This window comes from Dermacentor albipictus, chromosome 5 (assembly GCF_038994185.2).
Source record: "Dermacentor albipictus isolate Rhodes 1998 colony chromosome 5, USDA_Dalb.pri_finalv2, whole genome shotgun sequence".
NCBI lineage: Eukaryota > Metazoa > Arthropoda > Arachnida > Ixodida > Ixodidae > Dermacentor > Dermacentor albipictus.
Window position 1 is genome coordinate 163,898,609 of NC_091825.1, and position 17,635 is coordinate 163,916,243.

Consider the following 17,635-nt stretch of genomic DNA (forward strand, 5'->3'; position numbering starts at 1 on the left):
TGACCAAGCTCACCGAGCCCTTGTCATTTTTGAAGGTGACACATTTACACTAGTCTAAACATTCTGCTCTCTTATGTCTAATTTTGCGCCAAGGACCATTTACCAGGCATTAAGTACTGCTTGATGAGTTTTCCCACTAGTGTTTCCCTATGCACTTTTCCCTTCTAGAGCTGTTGGCAGCTGCCAGCTCTTTCTTTCTTCTTTCTGTGATCATTTTATGTATATAATAACAATATATGGTAGCGGGAAAGTCCAATAAACCATTATGTTCTGGCTATCATCGCAACTGTGTGTTCCATGCAATGATGTGTCACCGAGGACAGCCGCAACATGGTGCGTATGCCCCGAGAAGTTATTTCCCCCCCCCAGCTATTTTCAAATAAGAAGACCATTCTTTTGAAGTATACAGATCACCTGCAGTCTACAAGCATAATATACTGAAATCAGTCATGGTTACATCTATGCAGTATTTGGGCTTCACAAATGGTATCAAGGCATGCTTTGACTACTCACGGCGTCTGAAATGGCTTCAGCGTGCAATGCCTGCAGTTTCTGAGAGGCTTCTTTCCGGCGTCCCTGGTACCATCCTATGAAGTTGCTGCTTTTGAAAAATCTCCTGCACAAGACATTTATCAATGGCAAGGATCAAAACCCCACTTGGTCAAGGCTTTAATAAAAGAGAAAAGAGCTTTTTATCACAACCAGCACAACACACAAAGGAAATAAAAGCCACACAGAGCTTGTGATGAGTGTGGGTGCCCAAGAGATGCTCACATTCATGACAAACACACATGCTGCCTGCCTGTCTTGTTTCGTTTCAACCCTTTCCTCATGTGTGGAAATGCAATGCCAAATGAGATGTAGTAGACTTGATGAGTGTCTGGCTTCTTGATAGGATATTTACGCCTGCACAGCAGTGCCTCAAATGCATCACTGACATACAATGCCTCCTGTGTTGCAAGCCACATACGTCAACAAATGCTTCATGATCCAGCCAGCTCATCCTCCATTGGCTGAATAGTACTTATTTGCATGCAAATTCTTGTTTTTTGCTAAAAGTGTTGTTGCAATACCATAGCAGTTCAGTGCCATTCTTCAGTCAATGTGAAAGTTTATATATCCACCCAAACATTTTTGCGTTCTTGTATGACATGCACACATATTGCCTTGCTCTTTGACCAACTTTTTCAGGACTTGGAATGTCGTCAACATGCAAAAATCTGAACACAATACATAATTTTACTTCATGTTAACGTCACAGAGTTAAAACAGCAATCAATAAAGATGCCATTACACATCGAATATCAAATTACAATATAATACAGAAAACTACTGTTATAATTATGTAATTAGGACCAGAAATAGACTGCCATTTCGCATCCTCCCCATCACAATCTCAAATGCACATGAGCTGGTCACTAAATAAACTTGATGCCAATTTCACAGCTGCACATGGGCCGTCACTGCTGAGGCAAGTGTCCTGTTGGTGAGTGTACTGCTGTCACGAAGCCTTCACTGCACCTGAGAAGACAGAACAGGTGTGGTGAGCTCAGTTAAGATAATGGCACATTGCCTGCAATAAAAATGCATTGGCAATGCCATCTGGACACAGAGAATGCAGTGAGGCCCATCAAGCTGCACAGCTTTGGCAACTAAAGGTGATGCGAGCTAGACGCCCTTGGCTAAGGTGTCCAACTCTGGATACATGTGCCTGCTTTGAGCCGTTTCCCAGCAGTTTGAAGATTTATTATGCTTTCAAGACAGCCACTGAGACCTTATGTGAACAAAATTTTGCTTGCACTGGCCTGTAGACAAGAAGAAATGACAACAAATGCCTGTGAAAAGTATTGAACAGGGAGCATCACACGAGTGACAGAAGTCTTCAGCGCTTGAACACAAAAGACACATTAGGATCACTTTTATTAATTATTTACAATAATGATGTTGTGAACGTTGTTACATCCAGTCATGTTTACCAGGAAGTCGAAAGCTTCTATGAAGACGTGGAATCGGCTATCGGTAAAGTCAAAACAAAATACACTATACTGATGGGTGACTTCAATGCCAGGGTAGGCAAGAAGCAGACTGGAGACAAGTCAATGGGGGAATATGGCATAGACTCTAGGAACAGCAGGGGAGAGTTATTAGTAGAGTTTGCAGAACAGAATAATATGCGGATAATGAATACCTTCTAGCGCAAGCGGGATAGCCGAAAGTGGACATGGAGGAGCCCGAATGGCGAGACTAGAAATGAAATAGACTTTATACTCTGCACTAACCCTGGCATCATACAAGATGTGGACGTGCTCGGCAAAGTGCGCTGCAGTGACCACAGGATGGTAAGAACTCGAATTAGCCTAGACTTTAGGAGGGAACGGAAGAAACTGGTACATAAGAAGCCGATCAATGAGTTAGCGGTAAGAGGGAAAATAGAAGAATTCCGGATCAAGCTACAAAACAGATATTCAGTAGTAACTCTGAAAGATGACTTTGGTGTTGAAGATACGTAAGACAATCTTATAGGCATCATTAATGAGTGCAATAGAAGTCGGTGGTAACTCCGTTAGACACGATGCCAGTAAGTTATCACAAGAGACGAAAGATCTGATCAAGAAACGCCAATGTATGAAAGCCTCTAACCCTACAGCTAGAACAGAACTGGCAGAACTCTCCAAGTTAATCAACAAGCGTAAGACAGCTGACATAAGGAAGTATAATATGGATAGAATTGAACATGCTCTCAGGAACGGAGGAAGCCTAAAAGCAGTGAAGAAGACACTAGGCATAGGCAAGAATCAGATGTATGCGTTAAGAGACGAAGCCGGCAATATTGACACGTGTACTTATCTTTATCGGGCGACCACGTTTCGTCGCTTAACTGTAATCGCACAGCGAGGGATGCGCCTGCATGTATCCGATGTTTCTGGAAAGTTATCGATGCTTCTACCCGGCTGTCTGTTGTCGCCGAACCTTGTGTTATCTGATTTCATCGCGTAACGCGAATGGTGTAGAACTTTGTGGAAGGCACGCAGGTCCGAATGATTAGTCTGGAACATTCGACGACTGCTCTATAAAAGCCGACGCGTTTGACCCGCTGATCAGATTTACGACGATCGCCGACTGTGTTCGCCACTATCGTTGTACTTTAAGTGTAGCCTGTTTTGTGGGCACAGTTCGCCCAATAAAAGCTAGTTTTTGCCTTTCACAGTATTGCTACTGTGTTCTTTGACGTCACGACCACGTGACAATATCATTACTAATATGGATGAGATAGTACAAGTGGCTGAGGAGTTCTATAGAGATTTACACAGTGCCAGTGGCACCCACGACGATAATGGAAGAGAGAATAGTCTAGAGGAATTTGAAATCCCACCAGTAACGCCAGAAGATGTAAAGAAAGCCTTGGGAGCTATGCAAAGGAGGAAGGCAGCTGGGGAGGATCAGGTAAGAGCAGATTTGTTGAGGGATGGTGGGCAGATTGTTCTAGAAAACTGGCCACCCTGTATACGCAATGCCTCATGACCTCGAGCGTACCGGAATCTTGGAAGAACGCTAACATAATCCTAATCCATAAGAAAGGGGACACCAAAGACTTGAAAAATTATAGACCGATCAGCTTACTGTCCATTGCCTACAAATTATTTACTAAGGTAATTGCAAATAGAATCAGGAACACCTTAGACTTCCATCAACCAAAGGATCAGGCAGGATTCCGCAAAGGCTACTCAACAATAGACCATATTCACACTATAAATCAGGTGATAGAGAAATGCGCAGAATATAACCAACCCTTATATATAGCTTTCATTGATTATGAGAAAGCGTCTGATTTTGTCGAAACCTCGGCAGTCATGGAGGCATTACATGGAGGCGTTATTGTCTACTTAGGGCAGGTTGTGACCGCGGATCCGGATCATCAGACTGAAATAATCAGAAGAATAAGAATGGGCTGGGGTGCATTTGGCAGGCATTCTCAAGTCATGAACAGCAGGTTGCCATTATCCCTCAAGAGAAAAGTGTATAACAGCTGTGTCTTACTAGTACTCACGTACGGGGCAGAAACCTGGGGGCTTACGAAAAGGGTTCTACTTAAATTGAGGACGACGCAACGAACTATGGAAAGAAGAATGATTGGTGTAACGTTAAGGGATAAGAAAATAGCAGATTGGGTGAGGGTGAGTTGAAATCAAGAAAAAGAAATGGGCATGGGCAGGATATGTAATGAGGAGGGAAGATAACCGATGGTCATTAAGGGTTACGGACTAGATTCCAAGGGAAGGGAAGTGTAGCAGGGGGCAGCAGAAAGTTAGGTGGGCGGATGAGATTATCGAAGTTTGCAGGGGCAACATGGCCACAATTACTACATGACCGGGGTAGTTGGAGAAGTATAGGAGAGGCCTTTGCCCTGCAGTGGGCGTAACCAGGCTAATGATGATGATGAATGATGAACGTTGTTACTAACACTGCTGTTAAGCTCCATTTGTATGCAGACGACTGTGTTTCATACTCTGACATTACCAGTGTCGATGACCAGGAGATGCTGGTCAATTCATTCTACAACTGGAGTAAGAGCTGGCATAAATTAACTTCAATAAATTGTATCTATGACCTTTTAGAACAAAAAAACCCTGAAATATGCCTACTCTGATCAGGAGAAGATTTTGACTTATGTCAATGAGTTCAAGTATCTTGGAGTAACGTCTTCTTCCAACCTAAAATGGCACAAACATGTCGACTTAATTTGTTCCAGGCACTAAAGCGACTTGAGTATTTAAAAAGAACACTAAAAACAGAAACCAAGGAATGCAAACTAACAGATTATAAATACCTTCCGCGGCCTGCTCTAGAATATGAATCTGCTGTCTGGTCACCTGACTGTTCATTTGACATACCAAAGCTTGAGGCTGTGCAGTCATCATCATCATCAGCCTGGTTACGTCCACTGCAGGGCAAAGGCCTCTCCCATACTTCTCAAACAACCCCGCTCAAATGCAGTGCAGTAGAAGCCTAAAATTTATTTGTAATCAATATCATTGCAATTTCTTCCCTTCTTTGCATACTCAGCAATATGAACTGACTAGCCCCGCAACATGTACTTCTGCATGATGGCCTGTTATCACTTGAGCCTTTGGCAGATAGACGCACGTGTGAAAGTATTATAAAGTTGCAGAAAATTGTAAATGCTTCTGTTTTCATCAACGTACCTGTGACATTAGTTAGCTCTCCAGCGTATAGAACTCGAAGAGCTGATCTTTTGAATGTTGTTCCCTTCTAATCTTACTTAAATAGCTTCAGATTTTCTTTCTATTTCTCATTGATTTGTGGAATAACCTACATACTTATCTCCGAGACATACCACATGAGCGTTTTGTAAGGGAAGTTACTTTACATGCAACATGTTGATTGTATGTTGTATTAATATCCTTACCCACTCCTGCTATGCCTCAGATCTAAGACAGCAGTATTTGTAAATAAATAAAAATAAAATAAATAAGAAGTCATGCATTGATACATTTTGACAACTACACTATTGTATAGCTTCTACAGCAGTGCAAATGAATTTAGAAGCTTCACATAATGCCCTACAAGATGACAGCAGCAATAAAACTCTGCTTCATCTTTCTGCAGGTAAAAACTAAAAAGCCGGCACAAGTGAGCAAACTGCAATACATGAATGCAGTCACTGATGTACTTGCCTGTAAAGTGCTGCCCAGTCACCCTTAATGCCAGTTGTCAGCTGAGGACCAGCTGTGTCAAGACTACGAAGAAAATCATCTTGGTTGAAGGGTTTCAGTGATGGTGTGCCCTGGAATGTGTCATTGCCTTGTTGTCATCTACGGAAGCACATAAATTTCTGCATGCTATTCACATGCTTCTGGAGCATTAAAATCGTTGTTCACATACATTGAAAACAACAGCAAAGAACACGCCCTTGGGGTGCACCTGTGTAAGAAACTCACTAGGAGACTATCAATTTAAGAAAAAGATGGTAAAAAACTTGAAATAAAATCCACAGTGACTGCAGAATTTGTTAAGGGTTGCAAATTCAAGACACCCATGGAGATTGCACACAAACTTTTTGCAGACTATGCGCCCTCACTGTAAACCATGGCTCTTTCGGTTCAGCTGTGCAGGCAAGCCCACCATGCGCGAAACACGCAGTACCTTGTATGGGGAGATGTTCCGCTGGAGCGGCATCAGACTGGCCATGTAGCGTTCCTGCAGGAAGAAATGCAGTTCGATCACTTCTCACTGTGCAATGTATGGATAAACGAGTTGCACAGGTAACAGCCACAGCAGCACATTCCTGGAAAAGTTCATTTGTCTTCCGCATTCAGTTTAAGAAAAACAATAACGGTGTTCCCGGCATAAACATCAGCGCACACCGTCAGAGCGGGTCCTTGCTCAGAATGTGCCAATGAAGTCTAGCATAGGCATATTTAGATTAGTTGACATGTTGAAGTACTGACATGCTCTTTGCATAGTTTTGGTTTCATTGAAAGCATTTTGTGGTTGGTTTGGCAACTGGAGTCTTACTGCCGATTCAATGGGCGCATTCTCCAAGTTGCAGGGCACGTTCGCTGCCAGCAGTCAACATATCAGATTAAAGAAACATTTGCGGCAAACGTAGTTTTCACGAACTTACGAGTTCTAGGTATGCCAAATATTTCGTCAAATTTCATAAAACATTCACGGCTATTTTGGAATTTGTGAAGACAGGCTATGGGCGACAATGCAAAGGTACAACTTGGCTCTGTTGAACGTGTGCCTTTGTGACATTGTTGTACATGTGAGCAAACAGCCGGGTCTTTCACCACGTGCTGTTGCGCAAGAGGGTGTCTAAAAGTTTAGATGCTGTGGTGGAGCGACTGGAAATGATTGGCCTCGCCTTCTCCTGTCACCCTCTCCCCTGTGGCAGCTGCAGAAGAGGGGTCCAGCACTGTACAGATGTACTGGTTAGTACCCCAGCTCTCTAAAGAATTATGCAATGAAATAACAAATGCTACCTAAACGTTCTCACTGCAACAAATAAACGTGTTCGAGTGCATTATTCCTTCAATAAAGTGAATAGCTTTCTGGAAGTGTTTGGCTATTCTCATACATCGACAATCATCATTGATGGTTTCTGCATAATTATTTTCTTTATTGTAGTTATCATTAACTTCATAGTTAATTAGCCCAACTAAACAGGCAATTCTGTAAAAATATTTGGCTTCCAGTTAACTTGCTTTCTTGAAGCTGTGCCACCCTTATCGAAAATGAAGTTGCCACAGTTAAATTCGGTACATGCAGAGTTTCCATATGAAGAGGTGTGGCTGTGCTGCTGGCACTCTATGGTCTGTGGTGTTTTACCTTTCCAAGAATCGCCGCCGCTGATGTACTTTTTAACTTCACCCCCTCTCTTGAACCCCTTTTCCTTCCTTTTAATGGTAACTATCAAACGGGAAGGTCATACCTGTATGTAAAGAAGTTGCAGCTTTAACTATTATGCGAAGCAGTGACATGTTAACTAGTGCAATATAATGCACACTAAGCCTTGCACCGTTTTGTGCCATATTGGTTAGAGTAAACATACGTAAATACATATGAGCAATCTCCTTTCAAAAAGAAGAACACTTTAGTCAGTGATTCGTGTTCAAGTAAACATCATTCGTCTAGGATTTGGGAATCTTTGTGTCACATGACAGTTACACGCCGGCAGACACTGCGTCAGGCGCATGCGTGTCAGCAGATTTGGGGAGTGGAGGGAAACCTTCCTCCTACAGGCAGCGCACACGAATCGCAAGAGCTATCAGCACCACCGGGCATGTCCCGTGACATTGCGCCAGCATTGCTAGAGTTTTGTTTGGTCTCGAGCAACCGAGCGTGCCAGCAACCAAGCACAAAAGTTTTTGCCACCGCTCCTGCATTGTCCTGCACATGGTTCACCAACCACTTTTCTGCCGTGGCAGATGTCATGGCCACCCTTAACCCAGCTGGTAAGTAACTTAAGTGAGTAGGTAACTTCCCGGAATTTGCTACACCGACAGCTTCTGCACATCCGGCCGTGGTTCTCTGCTCGCAGAGTGGCTCGTCCACAGCCATCCAGCATCGTCAACAATGCCATCACCACCCGCACCGGATTTAGGAAGCCGACGGGCCTGCTTCCCCTTCAGTGGGCATGGGAGCAGTGGCAACGGCATGGCTCCAATGCTTCGTTTTTTTACCGTGCAGGTGTACACGCAGTATTCTTTGCACGCAAAAAGGAGCGACGATCGCTGTTTGCTACTGTTCCCATGCCCACGGGTTTGCTGTGGTATTGATTGCTTGTGATTGTTTTTCGCTCGTTCTCCTGCTATTGTGCTCGGGTCACATTGAGTCGAACCTGGGTACCACAACTCACTCCATGTCCCTCCTAGATATGGATAGCCTACCAGACGATCCATCTGATCAAATGAAGGTTATGTTTCAGCTCCTGAAAGAAGTGCACTCTCGTATGCCACAAAGCTGAAATAACTGTGGACATAAAAGCCATTAAAAATAGTCAAAAGAACATTGAATCAAAGTTAGCTGACATGCACAAGAGTCTTGATGAACTCGAGGAAAGGACACAAAATTTGACAACGTTAGTCAAGAACTTTCATACTTAAAAAGAAATTTATGGATGAGCAACGTAATCAAAATGATTTTCTGCAGTCTCGTCTTGACGAAGCTAAAGATAGATCACGATGTGAGAACTTAATATTTAGGGGTATATCAGATGCTAAAGAGTCTTGGGCAGATAGCGTATCTAAACTATTGGAAGCACTGACTGAGGTTGTCGACTTGTGCTCTGGTGCTTTTATCCAGCGCGCACACCGCCTGGGCATTTTTCACATGATAAGTGTCATCCTGTCATAGTCAAATTTACCGACTCAAAAATGAAAGACAAGATACTCTCCTTGTATAATGAATTCAAGTCGAAAGGCATCACTATCAGTGAAGGTTTCTCGCTTGCAACACACTTGGCTTGAAAAAAACTGTTTGAATTCGGTACCACCTACGCTGGCCCACGCTCTCTTAAACTACAATACAACAAGCTATGCTTCAATAACCGATGCTTTATGTACAATGCAATCACTGGCACTGTCGATGAGGTCGTGACACGTGGCGAACATGGTGTGTAGGGGACAGTGACCACTGACACTGCCAATGAGATTGTCACATGTGGTGAAGCCAGTGGATTAGATATCGATTCTGTATCGGAAGTTGTATCGTAGGGAATCGCGAGGGGCAGTGGGAAGTTATCTCCTGTGTCTGCCCTTTTTACCAACGTTAGAAGCATTCTTAATAAACATGCCAACTTATCTTCTGCCATTGATACATGTACACCTCTCATTGTTGCACTGGCAGAAACCTGGCTCCCAACGCACGTCTGATTTTGAAAGATTTCACGTCACTCATCGTTACTCTGTGTATCGTTGCAATAGGATGGCAAGACGTGGCGGTGGTATTCCGCTTGCCATTTCAAAAGATATTCCCTCTTTATGCATTCAAATCTGCAGCGAGTTGGAACTAGTTTTCGCTTCGGTAGTCATCGATCATCTGAAAATATTTATTGGTGTCTGCTACCACCCTCCATCCTATTCGTCCACATTAACTAAAGAACCCCATGATGCTAAAAACTTGGTTCGCACATGCTATCCTACATCACTGCTTTTTATACTCGGAGACGTTAACTTTATAACTATCTTGTGGACTGCTCAAATACCTTATTCATCGCCGCCTTTGTCACAAGCTAAAGAATTCTTAGACGTACGTACATTGTTTTCGCTAACTCACTTAGTAACGCAAGCCACTAGCACTGTTACAAGTACTTCAAATATTCTAGATTTAATCCTAACCACTAATCCAGAGCTAGCTACAGATCTGACATATCTGCCAGGTATCAGTGATCCTCTTCTGCTCAATTTTGTCATTAATACGCCACGTTCTAAAGCGAATAAAATTTTAAAAACATTCTAGATTACAAACGGGCTAACCTGACCGATATTAATAATGAACTATCTGCATTTATTGGTCATTTTCTTGTTAATTTCGATACTCGCTCTGTCGAAGAAAATTGGCTACTGTTCAAGACGAAGGTACACTAACTATCAAACAAATATATTCCTAAGCGCGTCGTCACCTCTAACCCTTAAACACCCTGGTACAATTCATACATCAGGCGACTATCTAACAAAAAGAAACGTTTATTCCATCTTGCCAAACTTTCACCTTTTATTGAGCGATGGTCGACATACAAGACTACTTCCGATACACACCTGAGAACCCTGAAATTTGCAAAGAACAACTTTTTGTTTTCTACTTTACAATCTATTTTGAAAACAAATGTTGAAAAGTTCTGGCGCATTATACACCCTGCACACGACCCTTCAATTACATTGCAAGATACCTCCGGCAACATAATCCCAAAATATCTTTGTGCTACCGTACTGAATAGAACATTCATTGAAAGCTTTTCTTTGAGACCAACAGTTGATCTTCCAGATATGCCACACCACGGATTTTCCATTATGTCACCAATAACTATTCATACTCTTGGCGTTGCTAAATTAATCGAGCCTTTAAAATACGATTCATCTCTGTGGTGTGATGAAATTACTTCTAAATTTCTCACAAGAATTATGCTAACAAAACTTTTTTAGCAGTCACTCGATTCATCAAGCCTCCCTAGTGAACGGAAAATTGGGAACGTGGTCCCACTTCACAAATCCGGTAATAAGCACTTGCCTCAAAATTGTCGCCCCATTTCACTCACTAGCACATGCTGCAAATTACTAGGACATATAATTTTTAAAAACATCGCCACCTTTCTTGATGATAAATCTTTCTTTTTTTTTCTGCTCAACATGGCTTCCGTCAAACATATTCCTGCGAAATGTAGTTACTGTCATTCACTGAAAAATTACATTGCATTCTTGAGAAGTCATCTTGCACCGATTGCATCTTTTTAGAGTTCTCGAAAGCTTTTGATAAAGTGTACCATCGATTGTTGCTTTATAAATTAAGTCATCTTAATCTTGATCCACATGTTTTTAGACGGATTCAATCTTTCCTTCTTAACCGCTGGCAGTTTGTTTTCACTGACGACACAACCTCACTGCCTACTAACGTGCTATCTGGTGTACCACAAGGATCCATTCTCAGACAACTTCTATTTTTAATTTATATTGTTACGGGGATGTTGGGAGTATAGAAGATTATATATACAATATATATACAAAATGAGCCTGAGTAGTCAAGATCGCTGACCACCAACAGCCAGCAGCAGCCAGCATCTCACGATCTCCTTCTTCCTCTCTTCATTCATCCTTCCGTAATAAAACTCCCAGGTGCTGAAGTGCCATCTCGGCGCATGATGGGCGAAGAATTGCGAGCGAAGTATGCCTTCAGCCGCAAAATGTGAACGACGTCAACAGGTGTCGGACTTGAGGATGCATCAAACTGTAGCGGCGCAATCTCGTCATTTACGTCGTTAACTTGACGTAGGACTTCATGAGGCCCTGAGTAGCGAGAGAGAGAAGCTTCTGGGATAGGCCAACACAACGACATGGTGACCAAAGGAGCGCCGAAGCACCTAGCGCGAACTTAACATCTCAATGGCACCAGTCATAACGCTCTTTTTGTATGTCTGCCAGGCTAACAAACGAGATCGGGCAACTTGACGTGCCATGTGAGCGCGATCGATGACTTCACAAGCACACTCAGTTGCAACACGTGGCACAGAAGGGAGGATGGTGTCAAATGGCAATGTGGGGTAATGACCATACAAAACATAAAAAGGTGAATATCCTGTTGGTGTCATGTCGGGATGAGCTATAAGCAAATGTCACGTAAGCCAGCGTGGCGTCCCAGTTGCGGTGATCGTTGGAAATGTACATTGACAGCATTTCTGCGAGTGTTCAGTTGAGACATTCCACAAGACCATTAGTTTGTGGCTAGTAGGCGGTGGGCAGCTTGTGCTCAGTGGCACAAGAGCAGAGTAGGTTGTCGACAACTCGAGACAAGAACACGCGGCCGCGGTCTGTAAGTAACCATCGAGGTGCACCATGGTGGAGAATGACGTCGTGGAGGAGAAAATCAGAGACGTCAGTTGCACAACTAGTCAACAACGCCTTTGTTATCGCTTAGCATGTAGTGTAATAAGCAGCGACGGCGATCCACTTATTCCCTCTAGGCATCGTTGGAAAAGGGCCAAGCAGGTCAAGGCCTACGTAAAAGAATGGTTCAGAGGGAACTTCGATTGGATGGAGTCGTCCAAAAAGTGGCAGGGGAGGTTTCTTCCGGCGATGACATAATTAGCAAGTTGCGACATAATGACGCACGAAGCGGTAGAGACCCGGCCAGAAGAACCAGTGTCGTACACGGTTGTATGTACGCAAAATGTCAAGGTGTCCCACTGTCAGTGCATCGTGAAGATGTTCGAGAGCGATGGATCGCAGATGACGAGGAAGGACAAGGAGCAACTCAGGGCCGTCAGGGCTGATAGTGCGGCGGTAGAGGATGCCTTCGTGCAGAACGAACATGCGGCACGTGGCGTCAGTGCTGCCAGATTGCACTCCGGCGATGGCGGACTGTAAGGAGTGGTCACGTTGTTGTTCAGCGTGCATGTCGGTCATGTCAGTAAAAGCCATCACGCAGGTCACCAGATCATGTGCAGCAGGATCAGGGGAATCCACGGGGTGACGAGAGAGGCAGTCAGCATCCTTGTGCAGATGTCCAGACTTATAGTTGACAACAAACAAAAATTCCTGGAGCTGCAAAGCCCAGCGACCAAGCCGTCCTGTCAGGCCCCGGAGGGAAGACAGCCAGCAGAGTGCGTGGTGGTCTATAACGACCGAAAACGTACAGCCATACAAACATGGCCGGAACTTGGCGACAGCCCAAACTAAAGCCAAGCGCTCCTGCTCGGTGAGGGCGCAATTTCTCTCAGCAGGTGAAAGCAGGCAGCTGGAGTAAGCTATCACGCACTCGGTACCATTCTGTTGTTGGGCGAGAACTGCACCGATGCCATGGCCGCTTGCGTCAGTGTGGACTTCGGTCATTGCAGATGGATCAAAGTGGGCAAGTATGCGAGGGATCATCAGAAATCCGATGAGAGTGGCAAATCTGTAAGCCTGCTCCGGGCCCCATGAGAATGACGTGTTCTTCTTTAGAAGATCTGTCAGGGGCTAAGCAACGTCGGGGAAGTTTTTGACGAAACATTGAAAGTAAGAACACAGGCCGACGAAGCAGCGCACGTCAGAAGCAGAACATGGCACAGGGAAACTGCGTACGGTGCAAACTTTTTACGAATCTGGTTGGGCACCGGATGCGTCAACGAGGTGTCCCAACGGTAATCTGACTGCGCCCAAATTGACACTTCGTGGAGTTCAGGTGGAGGCCGGCTTTTCGGAAGACCGCAAGAATGGCAGCGAGTCGGGTAACGTGGCTGCCAAACGTGGGAGAAGCAACAATAATGTCGTCAAGCTAACAGAGACAAGTGGTTCTTTTGTAGCCTCGCAGAAGAGAGTCCATCATACGTTCAAATGTTGCAGGCGCATTGCATATGCCAAAGGGCATGACTTCGAACTGATATAAGCCACCCGGCGCCCAAATTGACACTTCGTGGAGTTCAGGTGGAGGCCGGTTTTCGGAAGACCGCAAGAATGGCAGCGAGTCGGGTAACGTGGCTGCCAAACGTGGGAGAAGCAACAATAATGTCGTCAAGCTAACAGAGACAGGTGGTTCTTTTGTAGCCTCGCAGAAGAGAGTCCATCATACGTTCAAATGTTGCAGGCGCATTGCATATGCCAAAGGGCATGACTTCAAACTGATATAAGCCATCCGGCGTGATGAAGGCCATCTTCTCGCGGTCCATTTCATCAACTGAAATCTGCCAGTAACCGGACTGAAGATCGATGGATGAGAAGTATTTAGCTCCGTGCAAGCAATCCAAAACGCTAACATAATCCTAATCCATCAGAAAGGGGACACCAAAGACTTGAAAAATTATAGACTGATCAGCTTATTGTCCGTTGTCTACAAAGTATTTACTAAGGTAATTGCAAATAGAATCAGGAACACCTTAGACTTCCATCAACCAAAGGATCAGGCAGGATTCCGCAAAGGCTACTCAACAATAGACCATATTCACACTATAAATCAGGTGATAGAGAAATGCGCGGAATATAACCAACCCTTATATATAGCTTTCATTGATTGCAAGAAAGCGTTTGATTCAATCGAAACTTCAGCAGTCATGGAGGCATTATGGAATCAGGGTGTAGAAGAGCCGCATGCAAAAATACTGAAAGATATCTATAGCGGCTCCACAGCCACCGTAGTCCTCCATAAAGAAAGCAACGAAATCCCAATAAAGAAAGGCGTCAGGCAGCGAGATACGATCTCTCCAATGCTATTCACAGCGTGTTTACAGGAAGTATTCAGAGACCGGAAATTGGAAAGAATTGGGGATGAAAGTTAATGGGGAATACCTAGTAAGTAACTTGTGATTTGCTGATGATATTGTCTGGCTTAGTAACTCAGGGGACCAATTGCAATGCATGCTCACTGACCTGGAGAGGCAAAGCAAAAGAGTGGGCCCAAAAATTAACCTGCAGAAAACTAAAGTAATGTTTAACAGTCTCGGAAGAGAACAGCAGTTTACGATAGGCAGCGAGGCACTGGAAGTGGTAAGGGAATACATCTACTTAGGGCAGGTAGTGACCGCGGATCCGGATCATGAGACAGAAATAATCAGAAGGATAAGAATGGGCTGGGGTGCGTTTGGCAGGCATTCTCAGATCATGAACAGCAGGTTGCCATTATCCCTCAAGAGAAAAGTGTATAATAGCTGTGTCTTACCAGTACTTACGTACAGGGCAGAAACCTGAAGACTTACGAAAAGGGTTCTACTTAAATTGAGGACAACGCAACGAGCTATGGAAAGAAGAATGATAGGTGTAACGTTAAGGGATAAGAAAAGAGCAGATTGGGTGAGGGAACAAACGCGAGTTAATGACAGCTTAGTTGAAATCAAGAAAAAGAAATGGGCATGGGCAGGACATGTAATGAGGAGGGAAGATAGCCGATGGTCATTAAGGATTACGGACTGGATTCCAAGGGAAGGGAAGGGTAGCAGGGGGCGGCAGAAAGTTAGGTGGGCGGATGAGATTAAGAAGTTTGCAGGGACAACATGGCCACAATTAGTACATGACCGGGGTAGTTGGAGAAGTATGGGAGAGGCCTTTGCCCTGCAGTGGGTGTAACCCGGCTGATGATGATGATGATGAAGCTGAAGCAGTCCAAAGCGTCATCGATGCGTGGAAGTGGGTAGACATCTTTTCGTGTGATCTTGTTTAAGTGGTGATAGTCGACGCAAAAACGCCAGGTACCATCTTTCTTTTTCACAAGGACGACAGGCAAAGCCCAAAGATTGGCTGATGGCTCGATGACCCCTTTGCGGAGCATTTCGTCCACTTCTGATTGGATGACTTGATGTTCAGCATGTGATACACTATAGGGACGCTGACGAATAGGATTCGCATCTCCAGTGTTTATACAGTACTGAACAACAGATGTTTGGCCTAAAGCCCTGTCGCTGAAATCAAAGATGTCACAGTAAGATTCAAGCAGGCGACGTATGTCCGTGGCCTATGCAGAGGTGAGGTCAGGTGCAATCATTTTCGCAAAGTCATCTGTTAAGCAACCAGAGCTGTGAGCTGCAATTGGCACTAATAAAACACTCTCGGCATTCAGACCCTCAATGTCAAATTCGGAATCACTAGAAACATTGGCCAGGAACATGCCAGCTGGCATCACTTGAGGGCACAGGCTGAAATTCAGAAGTGGCAGAACGACGTCGTTATTAGTAACCGTGACCAGCGTGTACGAAACAGCCACGTACCGGTTCAAAAGCATGTCGATGATGGGGCGAAGCACATATTCACCATCAGGAACCTGTGGCTGGGCGGTCAAAGTGACGTAAGTAACTGCCTCGGGTGACAGACGCGCTTTGTGAAGCGAGTGCAAGTGCGGTAGGGCTGTGCTCGGAGCATCAGCGAGTTGAGGCAGTTCTAACTGAAGAACGCCAGTTGCGCAGTAGATGAGAGCAGAATGGATGGATAAAAAGTCCAGTCCAAGGATAACGTCGTGAGGGCAGTTGTCGATCACAGCAAAGAGAACAGAAGTAGGGTGGTCGGCTATACTTAAACACACAGTACACATTCCAAGAACCAGCACGCCGCCGTCGGCCACACAAAGCACTTGGGCGGCTGCTGGGGTGAGGACGTTTTTTAAAGGTCTACGTAGGCTAACACCCATCACAGATAGGTGGGCTCCAGTGTCGACGAGTGCTTGGACAGGTACACCATCTATTTTAACGTCAATTACACTTTTCCTTGTGGGCACAGACAGAGGATTTGCTGCAGTAGTAGGCAATGCAGCACCACCTCCGAGGGCTGCATTTCCTAGTTTTCTGAAAGGGTGCAGCCAAAAGCCACAGGGGACGAAAGGCAACGTGGCTGCGACGAACGGGAAGATAGCAACATGTTTGCGGTGAACGAGACTGGTGTCCACGCCGATGGTGAGCGGCTGTACCACACGTTCCTAGCAGAGTTGTCGGCGCTGTTAGACTCAGCGGTGGGCGGAACATTGCAGGTATTTCCATCAAAACGGCTCAGGTTGGTCGGCATGCGAGGTGTTGAGGGCCACGAGTTGTGACAGTATCGGGTGGCATGACCGATATCGGTGACAGGTGAAACATATCGGCTGGTCGTCTGCGGTTCTCCACTCATTCGAGTTGCGATAACGCGCAGCGAAGTTCGAATGTTCGAACGCCCTTCTACTATTTTTGCATGCTGCAAAAATAGTAGAAGGGCGTTCGTTGGCTCTGGGGTTGGTGACAGCACAGACAGAATGTAGGCCAAGGTTTTCAGGTTCCTGGCGAACGATGGCTTGTACGAGAGGAACTGAAAATGTGGTAGCATCAGGGTTACATGAACAGAAAGCTGTGGGTGCCACCGCATGCAGTTCACGTCTAACGATTCGCACCACGTCCTCTGATGGCAATGCATGCTGCTGTGCGGGTTGATCTTCACGCATCGACGTTGTGGCAGTATTGGGAAGTCGGGTGAATGGAAGCAAGACACGTCGGCTTTCGGCCTGCTCGAATTGTCGGCACTCTTTAATGATTGCATCAACTGTAGAGCAGCTTTTACACATGAACAGATTAAACGTGTTGTCAGCAATGCCCTTAAGCACATGCCCGATCTTCTCAGCTTCTGTCATGTTGTGATTGGCCTTACGACAAAGTGCCAGCATGTCCTGGATGTATGAGACATAGGACTCCGTGAGGGATTGGACACGGGAGGCCAGTTCCTGCTTTACGGCAATTTTACGGCCGGCTGGTTTGCCAAACAACTCTGTCAATTTCTCTTTGCATTGGTCCCAACTGGTTAGCTCCTCTTCGTGGTTTTTGTACCACACCTTTGCCCTGCCTCTTAGGTAGAACAATAGGTTAGCTAGCATAAGTGTAGGGTCCCATCTGTTGATTCCACTCATGCGTTCGTACGTGGCCACCCACTCTTCAACCTCGGTGCCATCGGTCCCACAGAAAGTTCCAGGATCCTTG

At 45.0% G+C, this 17,635-nt stretch overlaps 1 protein-coding gene across 4 annotated transcripts in view; it reads right to left on the minus strand.

Annotated features, from left to right (window-relative positions):
- LOC135904019 (protein DENND6B) overlaps positions 1 to 17,635 on the minus strand; it is a 101,528-nt gene that overhangs the window by 24,810 nt on the left and 59,083 nt on the right. For all 4 annotated transcript variants that reach the window (XM_065434566.2, XM_065434564.2, XM_065434565.2 and 1 more), the window contains 3 exons: positions 6,166 to 6,219; positions 5,697 to 5,806; positions 514 to 616 (listed from right to left, as the gene is read on the minus strand). In XM_065434566.2, the coding sequence (XP_065290638.2) occupies positions 514 to 616; positions 5,697 to 5,806; positions 6,166 to 6,219 (267 nt within the window). The remainder of the gene's footprint in view (positions 1 to 513; positions 617 to 5,696; positions 5,807 to 6,165; positions 6,220 to 17,635) is intronic.